This window comes from Aythya marila (genome assembly GCF_965140915.1).
Source record: "Aythya marila genome assembly, chromosome: 4".
Classification (NCBI taxonomy): Eukaryota; Metazoa; Chordata; class Aves; order Anseriformes; family Anatidae; genus Aythya; species Aythya marila.
The window spans coordinates 69978743-70004480 of NC_139045.1; the positions used below are offsets into that span (position 1 = coordinate 69978743).

A 25738-nucleotide genomic window follows, 5' to 3' on the forward strand; every position below is an offset into this window, starting at 1 on the left:
AAGCTGAGTAACACACGCAAATCATTTAGCAGATCTCCAGCTGAGGCTTCAGAAGACAATTTCACAGTTTTGAGGAACTTTTTTAAAAATAAAGTGAGGAGAAAGTCCTTAGCTTTGGGGTGGGGGAAAGGAACAGTGATGTGGGATACTTCATGGAGAGATCAGGTACAAGAGCCATGCAACTTGACTTGGAAAATACAAATTTCTCTTATTCCAAAGGACATCAAAATAAGCTTTCATGACTTGCCTTAACCAAATTAGATGATGGAACACCTGAGTTTGCTGCAGGCATCTTTCCAAATATTCGGAATTGGTCAATCCATTCAAAGTTGTTTCTAAATAATTAAAAGCAAAGCTGTACCTATGCACAGAAAGGAGGAAAAACTGGACTACAATGAAGAGAGGGAAAAACAGAGGATAATCAGCTTTTTGATACAGTGAGTGCTGTCATTTATGCTTATCAAAATCTAATTTAAAAAAATATTTGCTAAACCAGTTTGAAAGGTAACGTGTTTTCAGAATGGCTTTCACGATATCTGCTCTGCTTTGATATTCTACGGGAGATAACAGTGACCAAAAATGTGTAAGTTCTGCTGGAGAAGGAACACACTGACAAAAAGAGACAGTGAAGATCTGAATCACCACTTGAAGAAAATTGGCATCTCCTGTTGTTAATTAGTTTAACACTACTTTAAACATCAAGAAGCCTTTCTAATACAGGCCAACATTTACGACAGTCGTAAAACTTTTGAAGTCAGTGACATACTCAGCTTTTTTTCCAATAATTCTCAAAAGCAAAAAGCACACTGTGGTATTAATGCAAATGGGCAGTCAAGTGTCTTTGAAGGATCACGCACCTACTTCACTACTGATTTAAGACCACCAAAGTGCAAAACTGATTGGCTTGTAGAAACTATAAAGCAAGGTCATGTTAAACAGTTTTAAGCCATTAAAGAAGTTATTTCAAATTAAGTGCTCTCTTAAACATGCAACTGTGCAGTGTCACTGCTCCCCCAGGACACACACTCTGGGGTGCAGCAGCTTGTCCATCCATCGGCTTGAAGATTTTTGAATCGTTTGCTCCCTGACCTAATACAGATGCTTGGTTTAAATTTACACTTTCACAGAAAAAAAAAAAAAGTGACAAAAAATAAAATGTGACTATAAAACTTCCATAATATGTGTGTTAAGGCAAGGACATTTTTTCTAGTATAATAAACTAAGCAAAGACAGAAAGATTTATAGCACATGATAAGAGACTGGTAGCTTCACAATCTAGGTTTGTTTTCAATGGTATTGGCAAAATCACTACTGTTATTACATAATCAGTGAACATAAAGATGATTTTTTTCCACTACCCTACTGGAAAAGCAGCCAATTAAGAAGACAACCACTCCTAAGAACACAAAGCAAAAGGTTACATACCTAACTTAACCATAAAGCTTACGCTACAAACAGCAACCAACTTCCTACTGGGACACCACGTTTCTAACACTAGATTTGCCTACTGAATAATGGCACAGAAATATGATAGCATTTAATGTAGCAGAACATGGAATAGCAAAGTAAGTTAATAGACAACCAGCTAGCTGAACATATGAATCTGCAAATGAAAATACGCATTTTTTATATTGGTGTTGCACTGCAAGGTCACAATGGAGTCAAAATAAGATCATTATAAAGTGTAACAAGCTGATACTGATGAGCTTCATTTATATGCACTAAAAAACCACCCTTAACATCTAGTTTGTATCTTCAAACCAAACCATTTTTCACATCATTAGTGAGCCAGAAGACATCAAGAAAAAACCTGCACTAGAATCCCTTCCCCCCAGTATTTACTTTGGCACAAGCGTGACATTTCTGTCCTTGACTGTCAGCTCTCTTATTTTGATTCTCAGATTTTGGTTTACTTTCCCAAGCAGCGTTACTGTTCCTTAAAGACATAGCTCACACCATGCATGTTAGCAGCTTATTTCTGTACTAACATATAACATTATAGTTTATATATGCTGTACACCAAAACTTATTTCTACCTGGAACTAGTTAATGTTCGCATTTACACTTCCTTATAATTTTCACTGAGCACTCCTTTTCATAGCTGTTTGCTTCTTAGCTTACAACCACAACTCTTCAGTGCTTATCTTCCATGACAAGAATTCAAGAATATCATTCTTATTAAGGTACTTAATTTGGAAAGCAGACCAAAATTTGCCTTGGCCCATCAATAATTATTAATACTGGACACTCTGATGCACAGCAAATCTCCACACAAACTGTCTGTTGCTATTTATTGGTAAATATACAACTGATTTTATAGTTTGCTATTGGCCACTGAGGCAGAATAACTTCTGAACTGTTTCCACCCATGAAGTACCCTGGCAGCTCTGCAGGTCTCTTAGCATTCAGAAGCCATGCAAGGAACTTAAATCACGCAGGCTGAGACTTGCTCCCGAGACTGGTCTAACAGCTACTGAGAGATGCTGCTTAATGTAGGATGCACGAACTGCAACTGAAAGGGGGAAGTTCTTTCCTTCAGCCTTTCAAATCAGTGGCAATGTTTTCAGCTATATGGCCTGCAATCACAGAAACAATCCCAGAATGGCCACGGTTGGAACTTGTGCAAGTTCTGTCCAATTCCTTTGCTCAAAGTAGGGTTGACCAGAAGGAATTACTCAGGACTATGCCCAAGCCAGTCTGGTTTTGAACATCTCCAAGGACAGAGAGACTCCACACCCCAGCACATCTGCTGGGGAGCCCAGAACTAGATGCAGGACACCAGCTGGGTCTAACTGGTGTTAGAGAGGATGGAGCACCACCCTGCACACCTGCTGACAATGCTCATCCCAATGCAACCCGAGTGCTTTTGACTCTTCTTTGCCACACGGGTGCATGGCTTGGTTATATTCACTTGTCCACCAGCCTCACCTCTCTTTTCCTTCCTTTTTTGGGAAGCTGCCTTCCAGTCAGTCAGCCCTCAGCATGTTCTGGTGCACAGAGTTATTCTTCCCTTGGTGCAGGGCTCTTGCTTTCCTTTGCTGAACTTCATGAGGTTCCCATTTGCTTGTTTCTCCAGCCATCTGAGGTGCCTCTGAGGGCACCACAACCCTCTGCTGTATCAGTCACACACCCTGGTTTTTATCACCTGTGGGACTTTCTGAGGAGACTCTTCCACCACCTAAGTCATTAACAATGATGTTGAACAGGACTGGATCAAGTAGTGACTGGGCTACAACACTCACGACTGGCCTCCAGCTGGACTTTTTTCCCTCCCTCCACAAAAACAAGAGGTTTGTTCCTCCCCCCACTCCTTCTCCACAATCCTTTGATCCTAGCTATTTTGCTAAAAGGACCTACCCTTCTAACAGTTCAGGATTTGAGGAAACTCAAGTGCTGCTTCTCAGAACTTGCAAAAAAAAAAACTCAAGCACAAAGCTGAACTTTCAAAAACAAACAAAAAGTTGCTCTTAATTATGTGGATTTTGTGGTCCCTTATCCAAGTTCCTGCTTAGGATACAGAACCTACTCAGTGGAAACAAGATTGTCTTGATATATATAAAAAAAAAAATCAGGTAACAGACGTAACCAGATTCACTACACAGAAACGCACTCCTGAAGCCTGCAGTGGTAGAGACATTTATCAAAATTACAGTTAAGACTACAGTAAACAGAAAGAGATTACTTTGGATGAAGGAAAAATACCATGATATTTTGTAATCTCCACAGCAGAGCTGCATTATTAAGCATCAGAGAGCGATTCAATGCTCATATCCTTCAGCAAGGGAGGAACAAAGAACAGGGAAGTTGTCTGTAACTAAACCCATAACACCACAAATTTTGTGCAACCATCAGGTCTCATTATCCTACTGCTGCAAATCCTACTGCTGTACATCACCCTGCAGTAAGAAAGAGTGAGTGCAATGTTAAAGCTGAGGGAAGCCTATCCTCAGTTAGCCAAAAAGTAAACTCAAATGTTGCCTAAAACACCTGGTTTTAGCAAGCTGGAAGAAATACGATCTCACTGCATTCAACATGTGTAACTGAATTGTTTTGTACTTTGATGTTATGCAAATATAAATACTTCAGCTTGGAGGCAGAAGTTAAATAAGCTTGTTTAATACATTCAAAACAAAAACAAGAGCTCCTATTCAGCAGAGTGAGAAGTTACAAGGCTCCACAAGTACACGGCTTTGTACCACGGTCTTGTAGTGTATCACAATGGGCTTCCACGTGCATATCTAAACCAGAGCTGAGCATTACTTAGTTAGGCATAATAGAACTTACAGTAAAAGTGGAAAAATATTTCCATAGTGCTTTTTCAGCACAACTAGTAAGTATGACAGCATGATGATTCAGCAGGAGAGGAGCTCCTGCTCCAAACAGAGGGAGACAACTACCAAAAGCGAAAGAGCTGCTGACCATTCCTCTGCAATTACAGGATCCCTGAATAATTGTCCCGCCCTGTTTTATTGATTCACATGCATGGGTTATCTTTAGTGAGGCACAGCAAACTCTTCAGTGAGTATAAGCAAGATTATTTCCTACCAACAGTCTGTAATCCATTTTTTCCCCTCCTCCTTGTGCTCAACATCTACCTCATGCTTCCTCTTTGGAAGTCACCAACGTCACTGCAGTTTGAACAGAATCAGACCGGTGAGGCAGCCGAGGAACAAAAGGAACATGCAACAGAAAATGGTCTTTGTGTAAGACAAAGAACAGATCCTTACGCTGTGATTTGACACCAGGAACTACAATCTCTTCAAGTTTCTCTGAGCTAGATGAGGTGTTCAGCTATGTCACCTAAGAAAGGTACATAACTCAAAATACCGCTATTGCAACTCTATCACCACAAAAGCTGGATTTTAACCAGATGAGGTGCACACCTTCTGGAATCAGGAACATCAGAAGAACTTAAGCTGCAAGAATCACTAAGGATCAAATAGCGAATGCTACCCAAAAAATTAAAACGTCTCTAACTAAACAGTAAGTTGTTAAAAAACAACAACACAACAGTTTTAACATCATTGTGGCTGTCAGAAGACAACAGCATGGATTCATCACTGCATGAAGAAGCTACATCAAGGCAAACATACTCCAAACTATTATCGAACAACATATTTCAAATACTGCAGAGGCATTTATGGGATAAAAGCAGCACCAACTAGCTACTAAATGAAAAGGGAAATGATAACCACAAAATTCTAGATGCTGAAATAAACTCAACAGCATAGATGTAAGACATACTGGCTACTAATAAATCCAAGTTATATCAAGATTTATTTTCCAAAGTGTAAGTCAGCTTTCCTCTCAATGTATTAAATAGTAGGATGATACAATAAAACAGTTGTTCCTCCAACCAGCATATGTCATCCTACTCAATCTGCTCACCTACACAAGTCATCTGAATGTAGCTAGACAGATGGGAAGCTCCACCAACTGCTTAGTCAGCAGCCTAAAGGACTTGAACAAGAAATTCACCGTGACATTTGAGAAGAATTTTAAGATTTTAAAGGGCAAGGAGTTTGTCTAGAAGCATTTCATTTGTGACTAAAAGTTATGGCTTCAATTTTGGCTTATTAAGCACAAAAGTACAATTTATGTGAAGGAGAACACACGCAGGCCTAAATAGACCAACATTAATGATAAAGGCATTCTTATATGTAAAAAAGCTGCTATAGAACTAAAGTAGCTGGTTTCTATTAGCTAGTTTCACCTTCACCACCATTTTGTTTTTCTTAAGTTAGTGCACATTGCTACCAACCTCAATACCACTTTGTCTTGCTAGCTTTACAGCCGTGTTGTAGTAGCCACAGCGTAAAAGATGTTCCACCATCATACGATCCATACGTTTCTTCTTCCACATGTTTGCAGCTGCTGGCTGGTCACTACTATGTTCTTTCAGATGCTCAATCCTACGTTTGCAGAGTTTTGCACTCTCATCTTCGGCCTGGATTGACTCAACTGCCTAAAAAGAAATAATTAAACAGGAATAAATCAGAGATTTTTTTCATTTGCTTTTAAATAAAAAAAAAAAAAAAATCAGTAGGGGTTATTTGAAAGCATTCTTTATGTACTACACAGTTACTACCAACAGTGTTTGTCATTTAGAAAGACAGTTCCCATGCTAAAATGAGGTTTCAGCATGACTGGCCCAGTTTTGAGACACTCTTGCATATTAATAACCAGCAGTTTTAGCATAACACAATTACTTATGAGCATATGCACTTCTAACCAATGTTTTTTTCTGATTAACATTCAAGCAGGCCTGAAAAAGGCAAGATGCCAACTACAGCAGAAACTGCTGGAATGCCCTGCAAAGATATCCATGGAGGTTCACCGTCGTCTTGTCCAAACAACTGGAACTCATGAATTTCCACCTCTAACCTATGCATGGCTTCTTCCTCAAGCAGCTGTCCTACTGAATTAGTTCTGCTGGGGAGTGACGCAGAGTAAACCACATTACTTCTAATACACTGGAGCCATTTAAATCAGTCCCTGTAATAATGAAAATTATATAAACATTTGGCCTTTTAGCACCTTTAATTCAAAGGTCTTGAGTAATTTTTCTAATCAGCTTTGTTAAACCTGTACTGTTTTACTTACCTCTACCACTCTGAAACATGGATCTACTGTTACTTGCTTTGGAAAAATAAATTTATCTGAAGGAAAAACAGTTGGACTCTTATTTATTGAGAATAGTTTCAGTTGGAAGGCACCTATTCTTCTAACTTTTTTTTATTTAAAATCTACATACTGGCATACCTAGTGCAAAACACATCCAACAATATTCCCATAACTTTGTTTGATTAAGAAAAAAAAATACTGTGGTCATACTTGTTCTCCTTTAAGGTTAAAGTTACATGGTTGATTAGTTATGCTGCAAATTTTACCAGGCAATTTCATTACAGCCGTATTTGTAATTTAAAGCTAGCTGACTCCATACACAGCACGTGAGAGCTGGGAGCCACGTCTGACAACACAAGGCAAGCACGCTCGCAGTACTTCTATGCCTCTAAGGTAAAAGCACACCAGAAGATAAAGGCTTACTGCCTTTCCCATCTGTGATAGATCACCAGCAGTGCAGCTTCATGTTGGGTTACCTGACTCACGGCAACTTTAAACTTGTGTTTGAGTACCTGCGTGGCTACGTCAATGGAAAAGAGGTAGGTTTGTCAATTAGGCAGACTAAAAAAAGTGGGTATTTTGGCAGCCCACACTGCACTCCATGCTGGCGTGGCTCCCTTCTCAGTACTCAAGCTATTCAGGCTACGGCATCATCCTTGGATAACACCTGCAGCCCCAGAAGTACAGGCTGGTTCTAATTGCTTTTATCATGTACTTTCATTTACAGACTTCTTATGGAAGAGTTAATATTTGAAAAGCAAGCTGAAATAAAAACCTGTGCAAGAAAATCCTGCCAAGCATTTGCCCCCATTAAGCCTGCCTCTGATCTGGCCCGTCACATAAAATTCAACATCTAACCCCCTAATCGCTGTACAAGATGTTTTACTGTAATTCATATACATTTCTGTAGGCTGAGTTATTTTTATTACTAAATTTAGCTTTATTTTGTAACATATGGTTTGGAGATCAGTATTTTGTTTAAGTTATAAACCGAGTCTTTTCCTCCTCAGCAAGCAAACACTAACTCGGGCCAAAACACACTCTCACTTTTATCTCTGCGGCGTTATCAGATGTGAAGACAGCCACAAGAATTATTCTGAACACAAAAAGGAGAATTCAAGGCAACAAGCACAAAGGCTGAACCCCTTCTCATTCCAAAGGGTTCTCTTTATATGGTTTTCTACCTGTATTTATATTCCTCCCCTCTTTGTCCCTTTAATGCACTCAGAAAGGGTACAGATCCTCTTCAAAATCCTCTGCAGCAAGTCTATGTGGAATTGCCCTGCTGGACATTAATAGAACTTGAGGGAACAAGCCTATTAAAAAGGATACAGAAGGGAAAACACAAAGGCCTAGGTCTCCTCAGGATCATTTGCAGAACCCAAGAAACCTGCTGTGCTGTAAAGCTCTAAGGGAGAGCAAGGTGTTAAATAAAGGGCTCATCTGCGTCTACTGCAGTCATCTCAGCAGTTCCTCAGATCCCTGCCTAAACACAGGAGGAAACAGAAATCCCACTTGGGTCCAGACACTAAAGAAAACAATGATTTTGCTCTGGACAGATTACAGAGAAGACAGAGTGAAAAATCTGGAGCAGAGGCAAGACCTTTGTATTTCAGATTTTTTTTTACTATTAAACAGATTTATTTATTTTTTGTCCTTTCTGAGAAGATACGAGATTCCCCACAGTCTTTCAGACAGTCAAAAACAAGTGAGCAATTACACTAAAATGAGGCCTTACACCCAAAACATCCAACAATGTCTTCAGACACACCTCTGCAGTCAGCAAAGATTTAACAAGTAAGTAACTTACTCCTCCGCATCATTACTATACACCTACAAGTAAAATCTAACACCTCAGAAACAGCAGTAATTTCTTTTTGTAAGTAACAGACAAGTGGGAAAAAAACACTTCTGAGTCTCACAACCCAAAGATGAAAACAGCGATTAGATTTATGAAGTCTTTCGCAGACCAAGTTTTCAGTGCCTAAGTAACCTGTTCAAGCAGAAAACCCCCAAATCAACATACATGACAGCGTTTTTATGTCACAAACCTCCAAGGTATTTTGACGCTTCACTTAATAGTCTCAAGATTTATATCTGTTGGTTATTTCATTTAAGTTTTAATGAAATGGCTCTGCTACCACTTGTTTTGTCTATTTATTTTTGGAGAAGCACTACTCGAACGCCTGGCAAGAGAGCTATTTTCATTCTTCTGCAAGATTTATTTCAAGTAAGTTTTCTGATGAATCTCAGCATGAATAGTATTCCCATCAAAAATAGGGATGTCCTATACTATATTTTATTTTTAACTCATTCTTAGAAAGATGCTTTAAAGCCATGGAAGCTCAGATGCATTTCAGACAAGCGTTCCAAGCTTAACCGCTCATTAAATTTGCTAAAATTTGAAACCTTGCTAAAATTTGAAATGTTTTTAATATTACCTAGGAACCTTCCGATTTGCAAGTTAACTGTCTAACCTTCCAATTTGCAAGTTAACTGTCTACAAAAAGTGCTCAAGTAACAAATCCAGAACAACTTGCACTTTTTTGCACAGAGAACCCTCAGCATCAAATACAATTATCTCCACTGAGGTTTACATGTTTTCCAGACTTATCTTCTACCTTGTTCTCCTCAAGCAAGGAACTAAAGCAACCACACAAACATTCCCATTAAATGAGCAGGAATTGATATATATCTATTTATTTTGCTGCCATTTCTTTTCTGGGGAGAGAGAAATTCATTTTCAGGACTGCAAACACATCAATTTTACCTCTCAGGGTTGTTTTTTTTTTCCCTCTTATTCAGTCATGAACACTTAAGACATTTCATAAGCACAGCGAAGCAAGATTCAGCACGTTCTGATGTTCTGCCTTGCATTTTAAGGCCTTTGTTTACACTGCCATTAATACCTATACCTTGAAAAGAGAATCTAAGCAAACAGCACTGCAGAAAAACACTTCTATTAACTAGACAAAACAATAATGAGGTAAAAGACCACTTACCTTTCGTTTCAGAACACTGAGTTTTTCAACTACTCCATCCAGGAGACTAACAACTGAGTCCACAGCAGGACAACTGCTCAGCGTCTTCTCCAGCTCTGCCACCACCATCGTAACGTGACTTGTCTCTCGATCGATGTTTTTCTGGGCGGCTCGAAACCGTTTGTTCAGTGTTTCATATGGCACCTGAAGGAGCAAAACCACGTCATTAGAATTTCTGTATTAAAGGAAAGGTCTTCTCGAGTTTAGAGAAGCGGATGGTTTTATTTGATGCATTTAGAAAAACACCTAGGTTCCAGGACACTGGAGGTCACGAGCTGAACTTGAGTTACCATATCAAAGCCCTTATTTAAGCTCTCTCAGCAAGGAGACTTCAAAGATTCAAAGGCACTTCAAAGATTATGAAGAACAGTGACAGGAAATAAAAGCTTGTAGATTCTTTTCTGATACCAATTTCACCTATCCTGCCTTGACTTCAGCAAGCACTGATAAAAACACATCAGGGAGAACAGAAAGCAAAGGCAAACATGTATTTAAAGGAAAGCTACAACCAAACTACAAGAGTTCACCCTTCAAAACATGATTTTGAAGTGTAACTTTCTTTCCTGAAGGAGTTGAGAAAACAAATACAAATTATGTATAAAAAAAACCATGTTGGCTTCTGAAAAAGTTATACATAGTACGGCAACAGTAACTCAGGAAATTTAATAGGTATCCTAGTTGTTTCTTTTCACAAAGTACTACTTTTAATATTAGTTCTTGTATTACTCTAATGGTAGGAGGAATTTCAGGCAAGTTTCCTCTCGGTGAGAAAGCCCACGCTGTCTGACTAAGTTTGATAAATCCCCTTAAAACTCCATCCTTGGCTTAGAGACAAACTGCTCTTGGCAGTCCCCCATCCTTTATTTGTCCTACACCTTTACAAAGCAGCCATACCACTGCTACTGATGGCCATTACAGACACATACGGGAGTAGCCTACAGCCTGGTCAAATTTTAGGGTGTTAAAGATTTGGACAGAGCTTACAGCAAGCGTTCAGCTGCTCCCAGCACGTCGCTTCCATGACAGCACCAGGACCTGAGACACGAAGCTCTGTAACTGCAGAGCTCCAACGGCAACGGGAGTTTCAGAATTAAACATTCCAGCGCCCCATGCATAATTCATCTCTATCTTATCTTGAAAAAAAAAAAAGCCCAGGAGAAGTTCTTTCAGGTAGTTACTACAGGCTTGATTGCTTTTCCATTGATCAGAGGCGTAATTTAGCGAACGACCAGATTAGATAGTGAGGGTAAAGCAGGAAATGCACCTCAGCGTTGTGGTTGGTACGTACCAGGTATATGTTTGATTACAAATCTTTCAAGTTTATCCTTGCTAATCACTTGTATCAAGTTTGCCTCCATTTTCTTCCTTCTAACTAGCTGCATGCAAGAGATGTCCCCAGGGTCCACTCTCTTTCCACGCTCTGTTAGAGAGGATCCTACATAACCATTGCAATTCACCATCAGAAATGTGCTGAGGAAGGGTTTAGGTTCAGCATGATGAAGATGAGCCATGGTACTTGCTTGCATGACGCCACATGTCCTACAAAGGGTTGTTCTGATTTACAGGAGGAGTATTAACGATATCCTGGTGAGATATGAAAGGGCTCCTCCTTCTCTAAACAGACTGAAATGATCTATTTACTGTGGTTTTTTTTTTTGTTTTTTTTTTGTTTTTTTTTCTATCTCACACTTAAGACCTGAACAAAAAGATAGAAAACCTTTACCACAGGAAGCACCAAGATAAAGCAGTAATTTGCCTTATATAAGCTCCTCTGAAACCCCAGCACCACAATCCCTCCCCTTTATTTTGAAGCCACAAAATAAGACAACATGATGGCCTTGTTAATGCTTCTCACCTATATAACCACCTTTTATTCCACCTTTAGCCCTTGTTTTCCTTCTCCCTTTCCACACACACACATTAGAAGTTTTGGAGCTCCTCCACAGATAGCAGCTGAAGCATAGGAGCACATTATTTTGAATATATTTCATGTTTTTTGACTATGAAAACTTGTTTTAAACTCCACAACTTGATGCCAGACAGCATGAAGACAACTTGGCCTTTTTTTTTTTTTTTTTTTTTTGGCATTTTCTTACTATTCGTTGAAAAATACATTTTCTTCAGTTACCTGCATTTATTGTGCTTAATTTCTGCAAGTATTTTGCTAAGCAGATTTCTGCATCACACCGAACAGCAGCTTCAGTCAGCACCTCCAGAAGTTACTACTGATTTGAGGCACTTTTCCTTGACTACCGAAGTGGTTTTTTTTTAGATTCTCAACAAGCAATTGAACTGGACACAGACCTAGCCAGTTTGAAAGCCTTCATCTTCCTTTTCCTTAGTTTCTTATCGGCACGCAAGAGCAGTAACACTTCCCGTTTCCCATGCCCTGTCTCCGTTGCATGTAGGTTTCTGGCACAGTCCCTGGTCCTATGACATTTAGAACAACTGGACTTTCAATTTCAGCTGGCATCCTCATACACCGTTCATATTGTGTCTTGGTACAAAAGGTTTTTTCAGCTTGTTTTAGCCACTTCCCCTCTAACCCCCAAGATTTAATATCTTACGTGGAAGAGACTCGAGTTGAAATGTTCTACTATATCCTCTACAAGTAAAAACAAATATATTGCCAAACAATTCCATGTAACGTATCAAGGGGAATGACTTTAAGAGTAAAAGGAAATTTGCACAACTGATAAGCTGGTAGTAAATGGTCTTTACCAAAGGTTTTCATAGCTCATTTGGGCACTTGTTTCTTACTATAGAGCTTGCAGTTTGTAGACAATATTTGTAAACTGTGAACTTTGCAGACCTAGATTCTAAAAACGCCAAAATGTAGAAGTTGCAACGCTCAGCTCCTTACAGAGGACTTGTCTAGGCTCTGCATCTTGACCCCTCGGTTTTGTTTCTTGCTCAGCTCCTGCAGCCTGGAAGGGATCCCAGTGCCCAGCTCCAGTGTGCTCTACCACGGGACTCTTCAAAACGTTACAGGCTCTGTATCAATAACTGCACTTTTTATTCAAACGATCACAGTAAGCAGAAGGAAAAAGTAATGAGATGTTTTTGGAAAAATGTAGTTCTGAGAAGATTATTCTTTTATTTAAAAAAAAAAAAAAAAAAAAAAGCGAACACTTTCTGGAGCATGACAACTGCAAATTTTGCTTATCAGCTGCCACAAGCCTGGTAGAGACTTTACATTTTCACTGCAAGTACCATACTGTTACCAAGCCTGGATTAAATGCTTATCCTCTCACCAAGACCAGTTCACAGAACTCAGCTTCCTTTAAAGAATTTTTTTTTTTTTTTAAATAAAAACTCTACTGAACTTTAAACACATTGAAATAAAGCTGCAAGAACTGACCAGAAAGTATTTTGGAGAAGCTCAATGCCAGTTTGTCCCAGTCTTTAAAGCCTGAAACCCCCCCCCCCGCACAGCTGCCTTGCACCACAAGTGCACAGGAGGATACGAGGGACAGATGCAAAGTATTAGCAGACAGCACATTTGAACTCAGTGTCACTAAATTGAGTCTGCATCTTTTCTTCAACTTCCACAGCTGCAAACACACCAGCTGAAGCATGCACTGAACTGGGTACAACTTTAGGCAGATTGCTCTGAAGATTTAAGTCAGAACAGCCTACACAAGGGTGAAAATACAGCAGGGAAAGTTTTTTTCCAAGATCAGAGTTTTTCTACTCAAGTTTTAAGGACAGTCTGCTTGGCTGGAGACTTCCACAAGCGTTGTGCATGACTGTTTCTAGGTGCTAACTACTAATAGAACGAGAACCGCAACTGAATGATCTGATCCAAGTGTTTTCTTCATTACATTTCTTCACCGTGGTTTTACTAAGACAGAAAACTTTGGTGGAGCATGTTCTGGGATGGCACAAGATAAAAATTAGGAGATGATCCTTCTGGGTCTAAAAGCAGCCTTGAGAATTACATCTGGGTTGTCCGGTTGAGAGGAAGGAAGGGAAAACAGCAGAGCTAAGAACGACAGTAGCAGTTTTTAAGCTTAGACTTAGGAACCCAGATGTGACGTTAACTACCCAGCCTTCAGCCCAAACGTGGTCCCCTTCCAGCCCATGAAAGCCGGTAAGACTAGTTCCAAAATTATGAAGGACCAGTGGCTAAAACTGTTCAAGTTGTGCAATTGTAGATAATATTTTTTATAAGCCACTTCATATCTAGCTTCATGACATTTAAAGTATTTTATCTACAGAATACGTTTCCATCAAAACACATCTTACAGTAAGCCATTCATTTACTAAATGAGACTATTTCCTTGACTTCTTCTAAATATATACAAAAACTGGAAAAAACAGTATTAAATGCTTGCATAGATTCTATCCTGATGGTTAGCAAACAGTATACATTTCCCAAGTAGCTATTATCAGACTATAAAAAGAATCAGTACAGAAATATGAAGTTGAAACAGGCAATTCTCTACACAGCATCACACAATGCACATCCCACCTTTGATTTTGCATTAATTGTATTTAATTTAATTAATGAGATTTTCCACTTTTCTCAAAATTTTCTAAATACATCTACACACACACCTTTAGTACCCCATCCATAAAATGAAAATATAGAAACCAGCTACCCTTAAATATTCTTACCTCAGGGAAATATTCTTAGGCTCAGGGAAAATTGGCTTCAAAAACCATGCCATGAGGTGGTACCATCTTTAGTCATTAACATTACAGAAAGGGAGAGTAAAATGCAAATCCCCCTCCCCAAGTTCCTTAATTACACTGATCAAAGCTCACAAAACTCCAGTGCCTCAAAGGCATTGATGGGAATCAGAGCACAAGACTGGACTTCTGCTGCTTTTAGCACCTTGATTTCCACTAAGCAGCTGAAGGACATCTTGAGACCACCACGATGTTTTAGCCCTAATACAAACCATCACCTTCCATGACATACACAGTCACTCTTCATTCCTTAAGCACTGGGGTTTCCAAACCTACTTTCTCCCAAGTGCAGAACCCTTCAACCACGTGTGAGAAAGAGCAAGATGAATCGCGGCCAGAGCTTTGCCAAGGTGTTAACTCATCCTGCCGCAATGGACAAAGCGTGCTGAGTCACAGCTGGAAATCCAGCACTCACCGCCCGCATGGCCAACACGTACACCCATTTTATTCAACCAGAGCTCTAACTCATAAGCAGTTGTAATGACAAAAGCTTTATAGACACATCGACAGTGTAAAGAAGATGAAGTCTACAGAACTGGATGTGTGACCTAGCAACAAAGGGTAACAGAAACCCTCAGCATTAAATGCCTTCTTTGTCTTGACTTGTAAGGGCTTTTCCCAAGCTCCTGCACCAAGCAACTGAGTCTGGGGAAGAGGTGCTATTCACAGGAGTCTTAAAGACAGCAGGAGAGGACTCTGCAAAGCTGCTGTCATCTCTGAAAGGTCACCATGAACACAGAGTCCTCAACAACCAGAAGGGACAAGCTTACTGCCTCACTTATTGCCAGAAATGAAAGCTGGAAGATGCAGGAAACTACAAGCTGGTCTTCCTCAACTCAACTCCTGGGAAATTTATGAAAAAAGATTCCAATGGAAACCACTTCCAAAGTAACATATGTACTCTGGAAATAGCCAGCTTGGATTTGCCATGAGGAAAATAGTTTGCCTGGTTTGTGTCAGCAAGCTCAGAAGACAACAAAATCAAAGTGCTTGATAACGCTGGATGGTGGAGCTGCCACTGAGAATAAGCCTGACAAGCTGGAGAAATGCACCAAAGACTTCATGAAATTCAACCAAGGCAGAAACCACAGCCCTGCACCTGACACAAGGCAACTCCAGGCACTGGCACAGGCTGCAGAACAACTGGCTAACACCACCTCTGCAGAAAAAGACACAGAGACCCTACTGGACCCCAAGTTGGAGAGAAGTGAGTGCCAGACTTGTGGCAAACGCTAACCAAATATTGGGCTGCATGAGCGAGGCAGTAGCTTGAGAGAAGTAATTATTCCCTACGCTCAGCACTGAGGCAGACTCAATGGGAACACTACACCTGGTTTTCAGGCCCTTCCCTACTCCCACATAGAGGAGACGAGCCTGGAGGAAGGCCACAAGATGGTGGACACAACACCCAAAGGGGCTGAGAGGGGCAGCCATGTTTCACCTGCAGAACAGAAGGCTACAGGGAGCTGGGAGAGGCCCAACCTGATAGCAGCCCTCTGCTACCTAAAGGTGAAGGGAACAGATAAGAGCTGGCCAGACTTTTCTCATCATTACAGAGCAAGGAGGAAGGAGGCACAGCTGACAACTGGCACATAAAGATATGAGCAGCCACACCAGGTAAGACCAGAAGTCCCTCTGGCACAGCATCCAGAAGGGGCACGGCACTTGAAGAGGCAAGAACATGAGGTTACTAATCCCAAACAGTTTATTGGAACTACCTGAGCAGGAGGTGGAGGTTTTACAGCGAAAACATTTCTCACGAACCCCGCTGGTTGTTGTTGACCTGCAGAACTTGAGCAATCCAACGTCCTGTGGTGAGGCATTTCACAGCCTCTTGCACTGTGTGAAGAAACACTTCTGGGTTTTGACTTGTCATCTGCTAGGCTCATTTGAAACCCTTTTATTCTTGTTTTGGAAGAAAAAATGAGCTTTCACTGTCTCCTCACCTCACATATTGTCGTTTGAGATTGAAGAGGCCCTTCATTCTTTGAATACAGCCATTCTGTATCTCTAATCACCCTTGGCCTTCTGTGGACATTTTCCAGCCCTTTTTCAAGATGAAACAGGGGAGAAAACCAGGCTAATTCAGGAGAAGATGAAACTGGATTTTTACTGTTACACAATGAGGGCCTCCGTTCTTCTCTTTCCCAACACTTGTCTCTTTATCAGTATTACCCTGAGTGTTCCCAGAAAGCATTCAGTGTAACCCCAAGATTTCCCTAAGGATAACGATCACTTCAGTCAGGTATTTCACACGTGAGACCAGGACTCTTTCCTTCCACAATCACTGACTGTATTGTGCTACACTTACCTACACTGAATTTCACCTACAATTTTAATGCCCCTTAAATCTCTTGTTGGTCTTCTACAGTGCTTCACACTTGAAGTAAGTCTGTAATACATTCATTACTTCAGTATCATCAAGGAAACAAGATCATCTCAGTACTCATTCACTCCTCCTAGCTGGTCAAAAAGCTGAGTATCAGCAGTACTGGCAGAGACCCTTGCCAACTGCTCACGTTAACCTTCTTCCATACAGAGACTGGATAGAGAACCTTGATCTTTAGCTCTTATTTTTCCCCCAGTTACCTACCCACGTAAGAACTTTCCTCTTCTTTCCTTCAAGAGTTCCTGGTAAGGGGTAATTCCAAAAAGCAATCAGTAATACTAACAGATTAACCAAGTATCATTGCCCTACCCCCCTTAAAATAAATAAATAAATAAAGTCACTGAAGTCCAGTGTCTCTGGATGGCCCAACTCTCCTTGGGAAGCCCTATTAAATAATGTACTTCATTACATATTTGATTAGGCAGGATAGTGTATGTGCATCAATAAACCATTGGTTGTAAAGGGAAATCAATTACATGTGCTGAGCACCTCACCAGAATTTTACTTAAGGAAGCAGCAGCTTCAAACAAATGTTTCTATCTCTTCCTTCATAGCTATCCTAAAAAAAAAAATTATCTTCAGACTACTTCAAGAAAAAGTGTATTTACCAGCATTTACCACAATTGCCAGAAAAAAATCCAGAAAAATTTCCAGAATTTCCAGAAAACTATGGACATGCGAAGAAAGGATTCTCCCCAGGGGAAATGAGCTTATTTACAGAAACTGGTACATCCTGCATTTCTGTTCCTTTAGAATGTAGGATGTTGAACCAAAGCATAATGTTACTGCATGAAATGTCAAATACCAGCCTGATGTTGCCCGCAAGTTTTCCCAGCTGGCTTACATTAATACTGAAAGATTAAATTGCACACGTTTCTTTCACAGCTAATGTTTTGTTAAAAACCTAAGTTAGAGCAAAAACGAGTCTTTATCATCCCACAAGTCTTAAGCCTTACAGCAGCCCTTTGGCACACCAGTTCCCAAACTGATCTGGTCCCACCCCAAAATACAAACAAGATTCCTTCTTCACTTATGCACATTCAAGCCTGAAGAGCTCCAAATAAAAGTGGAAGGTAAAGCTCAACCAACCCGTATCTGACCACAACATTAAAAAATACTTCTATTCCACAGTGATTGCATATAGGAAACTACTTAAATCGCAACAAAAAAAAAAAAAAAACACACTCTGTATAGCTACCATGCACCTATTGGAAATTACAGAGCAAGAGTGATACTTCAAAAAAAAAAGTAATCAAAAAAGAGCATAGACAAACATAATTTACATAGGTCTAAAGTTTTGTAAAAGAACAGCCAGTTTTCCCCTGGATTTGGTGGAAAGAAGTTAATCAGGTGCAACTTGACCACTGTACCCACTCACAGGCAGGGAACTGATAACTATAAATTCTGACTTTATAGAAATCTGTACGAATCATCCTTCCTTACCATTACAGTCTCAGAGCTGAATGTAGATATAACTCCTTGCCATGAAGTGTCCAGCTGTTTAAAGACAAATATCTATATTGCATATCTTTTCGAGTGAACCCAGTCTTGGGCATGAGGGAATTCAAAATGGATTTTTAATTTTTATCAGGTACATGAAGTCAGTTAATTAGCAGGAATAAAAATATTTAAGAAAAAGAAAAAAAGAGTCCTACCAGATTAGGTGGGGGAAACCATTACAGAACTGTGCTCTCCTTTCAAGGGAGAGGAAAAATTATGTGCTTCCTCTCACTTGTCTTATCTCACGAGGCCTGCAAAGCATCAGAGAGTTGTACAAATCTACATATTTCCAAGTTAATCCAATATAAGTCTTTCTGAGGTATGAAAAAGCTTTTTCCAATACTACGTATTGTGCCCTTATACGACATTAAGCTTAGCCATAGATAGGTACGGAAGAGAAAGGAAGAGTGATGAAGCTCTCAAACCACAAAAACAAACAAACCACAGAAGCAAAAAGAACTTAGTCCTACTTTATGCAAGGGGAAGAGGAAGCATGAGAATATAGAAAGAAAGAAACATCTCCTAAATAGTTTGAAAATAGACGGCATCGTAAGAAAAGGTAAACTGAGCAAGAGAACACCTTTGAGCATTAAGTTGCATCGTTGAGACCCAAGTAGATCACCATGCTTACCCTCAACAGAAAAAGTCCAGGACAACTATTACAAATGATGCCAGGTGAAAAATGACACTGCAATAAACTGTTACAATTTACCCCACAAGCCAACAACGAATCAGTATTTCTATGCAGAATTACTGAAATCCTGAACGTTTACATTTCTTCCTCTAACTCTTGGATTATTTCAGAGCTGAGATGGCATCACTATTTCTCACTGAACTCATCCAAAATGTAAATTATATCATCACTTATTCACAGAATGAATTCTTCTGATTCACGGCTCTTATCAGTCCCTTGTAGTAATATTTTTTTCCTTGTTCTAGGCAAAATTGGAAAAGGAAGAGAAAATTAAAAGAAAGGAGAAGTAGTGTATATCCAAAAGGAGAGGCTTAGAATAATGGTTAGATTTATGTTTAATTAGATACAAGCATGAATATGAATCCTTGAAGAGACAGATCAAAACAGAAAAAATAATTGCATAAGCCTAAATGCAGTTGTAGATCACTTGGATTTTTTTAAAAAGTATTAATTTTTTAAAGCAGTTTAAGCTTCCAGCAACTTAGCCAAGTGTTTTACAAAGCCTCTATGTGGGCATACAAAAGTGGCTCACATCCTCACGTGAGCAGGTTGATGGCCATTTCAGAGCCACACTAGGGGCATCACAGACCGGTCACTGTGATGACACATGTTGACAGCCACCACCTTGGCCTCACACCTCGTTTAGATCCTTCATTCTCCAAATACTTCCTTGTTTCAATCACAGTATCACCTCTTTAAATGAAAGCAGTTGTTGCCATCCTCCTGTGTGCATGCACCACTGTGCTACTGGCTGGAGCCTTGAGGCTAGGGATCCTATTTCTGCTCCGATTGCTCCCAAAATAACCGGTTCCAGCTGAAGTGACAGCACTGCACCTAACCCATAATTAAGGATTATTGGTTCAGTAGATCTGTAGCAGGAAATATGAACGACCAAAGTTCTCCATAGGTTATCTGTATTATTACAGTTCTCGTTGCAGCGTACAACCCAAGGCAATCCACAGAAGGCTCGAAACCAAAACTGAAGTAGATCAAGAGCAGACTATGAATCGGTTAAGTTATCGGGTACCATCATAAAGATAACCTGACAATCTAACCCTGCTTTATTTAAACGAGCAATAACGTAAATCAGATTGGATTAGGTAAGCATCAATACAGCAGATTTCATATTTTGTGTCAGGAAATACAGCCTGAAGTTGTGCTACGTGGAAGTAAACTATGGGAGGCCAAGCACACCGTGATGGCAGCTTCTTAAGGTCACAGACTGATGGCACCGGGTGGTCCATGACATCCCATAAGAGCTCCACTCCTACCACCGTACATCTTCCTCTTACTACGACAGCTTCAAACATTTGCTAGCTCATCTTTACTACTGTTTTCCAGCGTCTGAAAGCGTTCACTGCTCAAAGACCCACGGATTTCACAGATATTCTTGCTTTACATCAACATTTGAAGACCCCAACATGTTAGCTACCATGCAGACATTATTTCTGCATCTACAACTTACACAAACAAAACTCGTAAGATCACAGGGCACTGTCCTGTGAAAACACTACAAATCAAGTACGTGGCAACTGTGAACTGTGAATCAGATTAGAATTCACATTGACGATACTAACAGGCCTTCTGCAAAATGTTTGTGAGGATTTTCCTTGAAGTATTATCAGCACACTATTGTGCCTCCAGGAAAAAAAATCAAGCAACACTCCTAGCTGATGGCCTTGACTGCTACTTACTGCCTTTCATACAGTTTTTTTCCTTCATTAATCACTTGCAAATGTAGTTTATAAGCTGAGAGCAGGGGTGGAAGAGAGACCAATTCCCACAGGAGCCAACTCCTACTTCAGCTGCCTTCCGATGCTGAACTTCCCCTGAAGTCCCAGAGTTTCAGACTTCCCATCGACCAGAGGCACGTGGAGCCAAGTGCAGGAGAACAGCACACAGAAGATGTCACGCTTGTTTGCTGGCATGCTCCTGGTGTGTTGAAACAGGAAGTGCATTATTCAGCAACATACTAATGCTTGGTATGGACGTCTAAGGCACGCTACGTGAGTCAGAGCACCCAGCCTGAAGACTGATTCAGTGCGAGATACGAGCGTTCACGCCGAGGCAGTACAGAGGTGACTTACTGCTACAGCCAGCTTCAGCCTCCCACCTGACAAGTGTTCACTTTTTTATGCACCGCTATATTAAAAGGGCACTGGGTGTTGGAGTTGTATTGCTTCTGTCCTCTTGTTCCACCTATACCACTCTCCCTGAACAGCTTCTGCTGTTGTGCGTTTAAAGCTTCAGTATTACGAGCTGTTGAATACTTCTGTCAAAGTACAAAGCCACGCTTAAAAAACAACAAATTCCAGTCAAGCTGATGAAGGCAGGGAAAAATGTAGCACGACTGATTACGCAAAAAGGAATCTTGCACCTTTTCTCTGCTCCAGCAGGAAAAGAGGTTGACCCAAACAGCTTGCCAGTCTTCACTACTGACTTAGATGATGGTTCTGAGTACACCTTCAAAATACAAAACTTGAAGAAGTTAATAGGTTAGATGGTCGTGCTGCCATTCAGAGGGACCTCAACAGGTCCTGGGGGAATTGAGCCAACAAGAACATCACGAGCTTGAGGGAAATGTCAAATCCTGCACTTTGGGAAGGAACAACCACATGTTGGTTAAACAGGTTGGAAAGCAGCTTGGCAGAACAAAACCTGGGGGTCCTGGGGGGCAAGTTGACCATGGGACAGCAGTGAATCCTTGCAGCAAGAGCACCCAGGTTGTGTTAGGCAGACTGTGGCCAGCAGGCCATTGAGGAAGCTGCTCAGCACAAGTGCAACTCCTCCTGAGTGCCATGCCCAGTTCTGGGCCTCCAGCACAGACATGGACACACTGCAGGGAGCACAGCAACAGCCCACTGAGATCGCTAGGAGGTTGTTTAGCCTTGAGAAGAAAAGGCTCAGTGGGGAATCTTATCTGTGTGTATAAATACCTGATGGGGAAAGAAGGCAGAGCCTGACTACTCTCAGCAGTGAGCAACGAAGGGACAAGAGGTAACGGGCACAAACTGGAATACAGAAAGATGCCATGCGAACAAAGGTTTTTGGTTTTAATCCATAACAGGGGCAAACGTTGGAACAGGTTTGCCCAAAGAAGCTGCAGTATCCACCTTGGAGATATCCAAGGCCACACTGGACACGGTCCCGAGTGACCCGTTCCAGCTGAGCCTGCCACATGCAGAGGATGCTGGAGTCACCTCTCCAAAGACCCTTTCCAACCACAGTTACTCTGCAAGTCTGTGAACTCGGGACAGAAACAGCACGTGCTTCGTAATCCTGTTCTGCTCTCTGTCCCCCTATTTAGCGATCAGGTAAACCTGGTATTTCCAGGAGAAATTCACATCTGATTAAGTCTGCTGCCAGAATTCCCCTGCCACAGCTGCCAACAAAAGAACCCCATCAGCTGCACTGAGATGATGCTCAAGTATTCTGCGCTTCCACAGCTCTCAATTTGATCTGTCTTTTTCTTGAAGCAGTTACAGCACAGCTAACCCTAAACTGCTGCCAACGAACAGCCCAGATTTAAAAAAAAATGACACATGATCATCTTTTTCTTTCAGGTCTTCCACAGTGCACTTTTGGGGTCTTATTGCACTCCATTTGCTGGTTCGGTTTAACAATTATTCACGCTTGTTAAGGATACGGGTGCATTATCTGGTTTCCTGTCATCACTTGGTTATTAGTGTTCCAGCAAAGAACTACGGTAACAGTGTTTGCATTCATTCCTTTTTTAAATTGCCAGCTTTCACGTTATATCCTCTCAGAGGAGGCCAGCACAGCTCTCTAGGAGCAGGCTCCCCCTCCCAATGCCACAGCACTTTGAAGGAAGAATAGCTGGCAACCTCCTTGTCCTTGACAAGGGAGGAGAGACGTGGGGGAAATATTCAAACATTATTTTGTAGTTAAATAGCTTGCCTGGATTCATCTGAAGAAGTCAATTTACTTCTCCTGAGCCGAACCGCTGAAGAACAGCTGAAGCGTTTCCACTTCTGCAGCAACCACAATTTAGCTATGGCAAAGGGATTTCCCTTTGCAGTTTTAAGCACTCTTTCACATGAAAGGCACTCTGGAGAACGTACTGTAAATGCAGAGCTATTACACAACCATCATCTAGCGATGCTGGCATGAGGAAGCTAGAGGGAGGAAACAGGAAAGATATAAATACAAGTCTACAATCTTTCATATTTCACTTACATCAGGGAAAATCACCAGCCTCCAAAGCTCCAAGAAAAATATCTGAGCCACTGTGTTGGTGACCGTAATTAAAAAAAAAAAAAGATCCGTATTCATTTCACATAACTGGAAATAAAAATTCACAGAGGCTCGGTCCTACACAAACTTTTAGGCACCTACCTCCTACCGAACAAAATGGAATCTGGGATCAACGTACTTCAGTAGACTTCAGCCTTTAACGCTCATTTCTCCTTGCTGCTTTTTCACCTCCACCACTAAAACGCTTTGATACATGACTCACAGTTAACAACACTTAAGAGGATACGTTCAAGGGATTTCAGCAGACACTATTCTTGCAGATTTCTTTAAAAACAATGAAAAATGCTACTAAAGATTACAGAAACAACCCAGAAGTGGAATGGGTGCTGGGAAGAATCAACAAACATCAGCTGTCCTAGGAAATAGAAGAGTTTCAGTGCAAGGGTGTCTCACCCTTCTACTATTTAGCCTCCCAACATTACAAACAACATTCCATTCTCTGATGTATATTTTTGTTAAGATTTTTTTCGGGGGGAAAGCATGCTTGGGGAAACGTAAGAATTAGTCCAAAATATTAGCCAGCTTTTAAATGGCTGGCACCTTGACAACTCATCTTAAGTCATAACCAAGAAAACAAGAACTCGCTGATCCTCACTGCCAGCAATTTTTCAGGAATGTAACAAGAAAAGCTGTGATAACAACTGGACGCGGCCATGAAATGATCGTCTTAACTTTAAAGGCCTTCACATTGTTCTGGCCATGGAAGGTGCTAGAGTGGTCTCTAAACCTAATTTAAATTTTTAAGTCTGACAGCGTCAGCTTTAAAGAATATCATCATGACAGAAAGAAGCCTTCGTGCGTGGAAATGGGAATCGAGATTTTGTCGTTGTCCTGCTTCTTGGAACTAAGTAGAAAGCCAGGAGGGTGGAGAACGAGGACATGCACAGGAAGAACATAGCTAAAAAGCCTGCAAAACAAACACTGCAGAAAGCACACAGCACTTACTGTGTGAAAGTGCAGCATGAGCTCAGCATAACAAAGTTTAGTCTGCAAAGCACCTTCTATGCATGGAAAAGAAAGAAAAAAAAAAAAAAAGAAAACACGTTGATACGCCAACCTGGGAGATGCTTAAATAAGCATTTTGCAGCACAGAGCCTTCTCCTAGCTCCCTCCCACAGCCGGAGCTATTAATTGGGTAGACCTCCGGTACAGCCGACACCAGACTTCAAACAAAGGTTTCCATTGATTCCTACGAGCATCTTCCTTCCACTTCAACAGTTCTGGGAGGCGATGACCTTAGCGCTCAGCACCCAGTCCTTCCTTCGCCTCCCAATACCTGGAGGGGAGCAGCCAGGGGAACCCACCGGCCCTCGGAGGTTGCTCAGCACCCTTCAGGGCACCCTCCGAGCTCTCAGATCCTCGCTCGCTGGGCTCAGCCGCCTCGCCAGGCCTGCAGCACGTCCGTCCCTTTTTGTCTTTCAGCTCATCCCCACCTTCGGGGGAGCCAAGGAAGGATCCATCTTCCCCCCCCCCAATCCCAACCCCAACCCCAACCCCACAGCAGCACGCCCCCTCCCACCCTCCCTCCCCCCATCCATCCCCATCCCCAGCAGCCTCCCCAGCCCAACCGCACCCCCCTCAAACCCCAAAAACAACCCCACAGCGCCCAAATTTCCCCCCCCACAGCCCCCAACCGGCGCCCATTTTGTCACTCGGGGGGGGGGACGGGGACGGGACAGCGGGGGAGGATGGGGACAAGGAGGGGGGGCACGGAGGAGGATGGGGACAACGGGGGGGACACCGAGGGACCTCCCCCGTCCCCTGGGAGCTGTCGGGGAGGGCTGAATATTCCGGGCACGTCCCTCAGCCCCGCCGCAGGGGGAGGGGACGGGGAGAAGCGGCGGTGGCAGCGAGCTGGAGGCCGAAGGAGGAGGCTGGGGGCGAGGCTGGGGTTGAGGTTGGAGCCTCCCAAGCTCTGTGAGGAGATGTGGGGGGGGTTGGTGGAGGGGGGGGGCACCTCCGCCTCCTCACCGCCGCTCACAGCCGGGCGAGCTTCGCCTTCTACCGTGTTAACGAAGGTAAAGGAGGAGGAAATAAAGGGAGGGGGGGGGGAGGCCGGCCACCCACCTTGAGAGTGGGGTACTCCTGCACCTTCAAAGTCATTGAGAGCTGAGCAGCTGATTCCTGCACCGCCATCTTGGAGCAGGCAGCAGCCGCCCCCCCCCTCAGCCACCTCCTCCGCCTCCTCCTCCTCCCGCCCGCCTCCCCCCGGCGCGCGGCGCATGCCGGGTAACAGCGGCCCCCTCCCGCGCGGGAGGGACGAACCAATGGCGTTCCCCCCCCCCCCCGTCTCCCTCCTCCCCCCGTCTCCCTCCTCCCCCCGCCATGGAGGTGGTACGCTCCACGGGGAGGAGGGGGGAGAGAGGAGGCGGGGTGGGGAGAGCCAATGGGGGCGGGGCTCTCAGGCGCGCCTTGGCGCCGCCTCCCGGGATGTGAAAGCGCGGCTGGTTGGGTGGCGCGGTGGGAGGGGGCGGGGCCGCGCGGAAACGCGGACAAATCAAATGTCGGAGACGAGGGTTA

The 25738-nt window shown here is 42.2% G+C and overlaps 1 protein-coding gene across 3 annotated transcripts in view; it reads right to left on the reverse strand.

Moving 5' to 3' along the window:
• The window catches only part of MAEA (macrophage erythroblast attacher, E3 ubiquitin ligase), a 49770-nt gene extending 24394 nt beyond the window's left edge, over nucleotides 1-25376 (reverse strand). For 2 of the 3 annotated variants that reach the window (XM_082759926.1, XM_082759928.1), the window contains exons 1-3: nucleotides 25286-25376; nucleotides 9627-9809; nucleotides 5762-5965 (exon numbers count right to left, since the gene is read on the reverse strand). In XM_082759926.1, the coding sequence (XP_082616052.1) occupies nucleotides 5762-5965; nucleotides 9627-9809; nucleotides 25286-25354 (456 nt within the window). In that variant the 5' untranslated portion in view covers nucleotides 25355-25376. Of the gene's footprint in view, nucleotides 1-5761; nucleotides 5966-9626; nucleotides 9810-24275; nucleotides 24478-25285 lie in introns of those variants that run through there. The other variant, XM_082759927.1, reaches the window with a different exon arrangement.
• Between the last annotated feature and the right edge of the window lie 362 nt (nucleotides 25377-25738).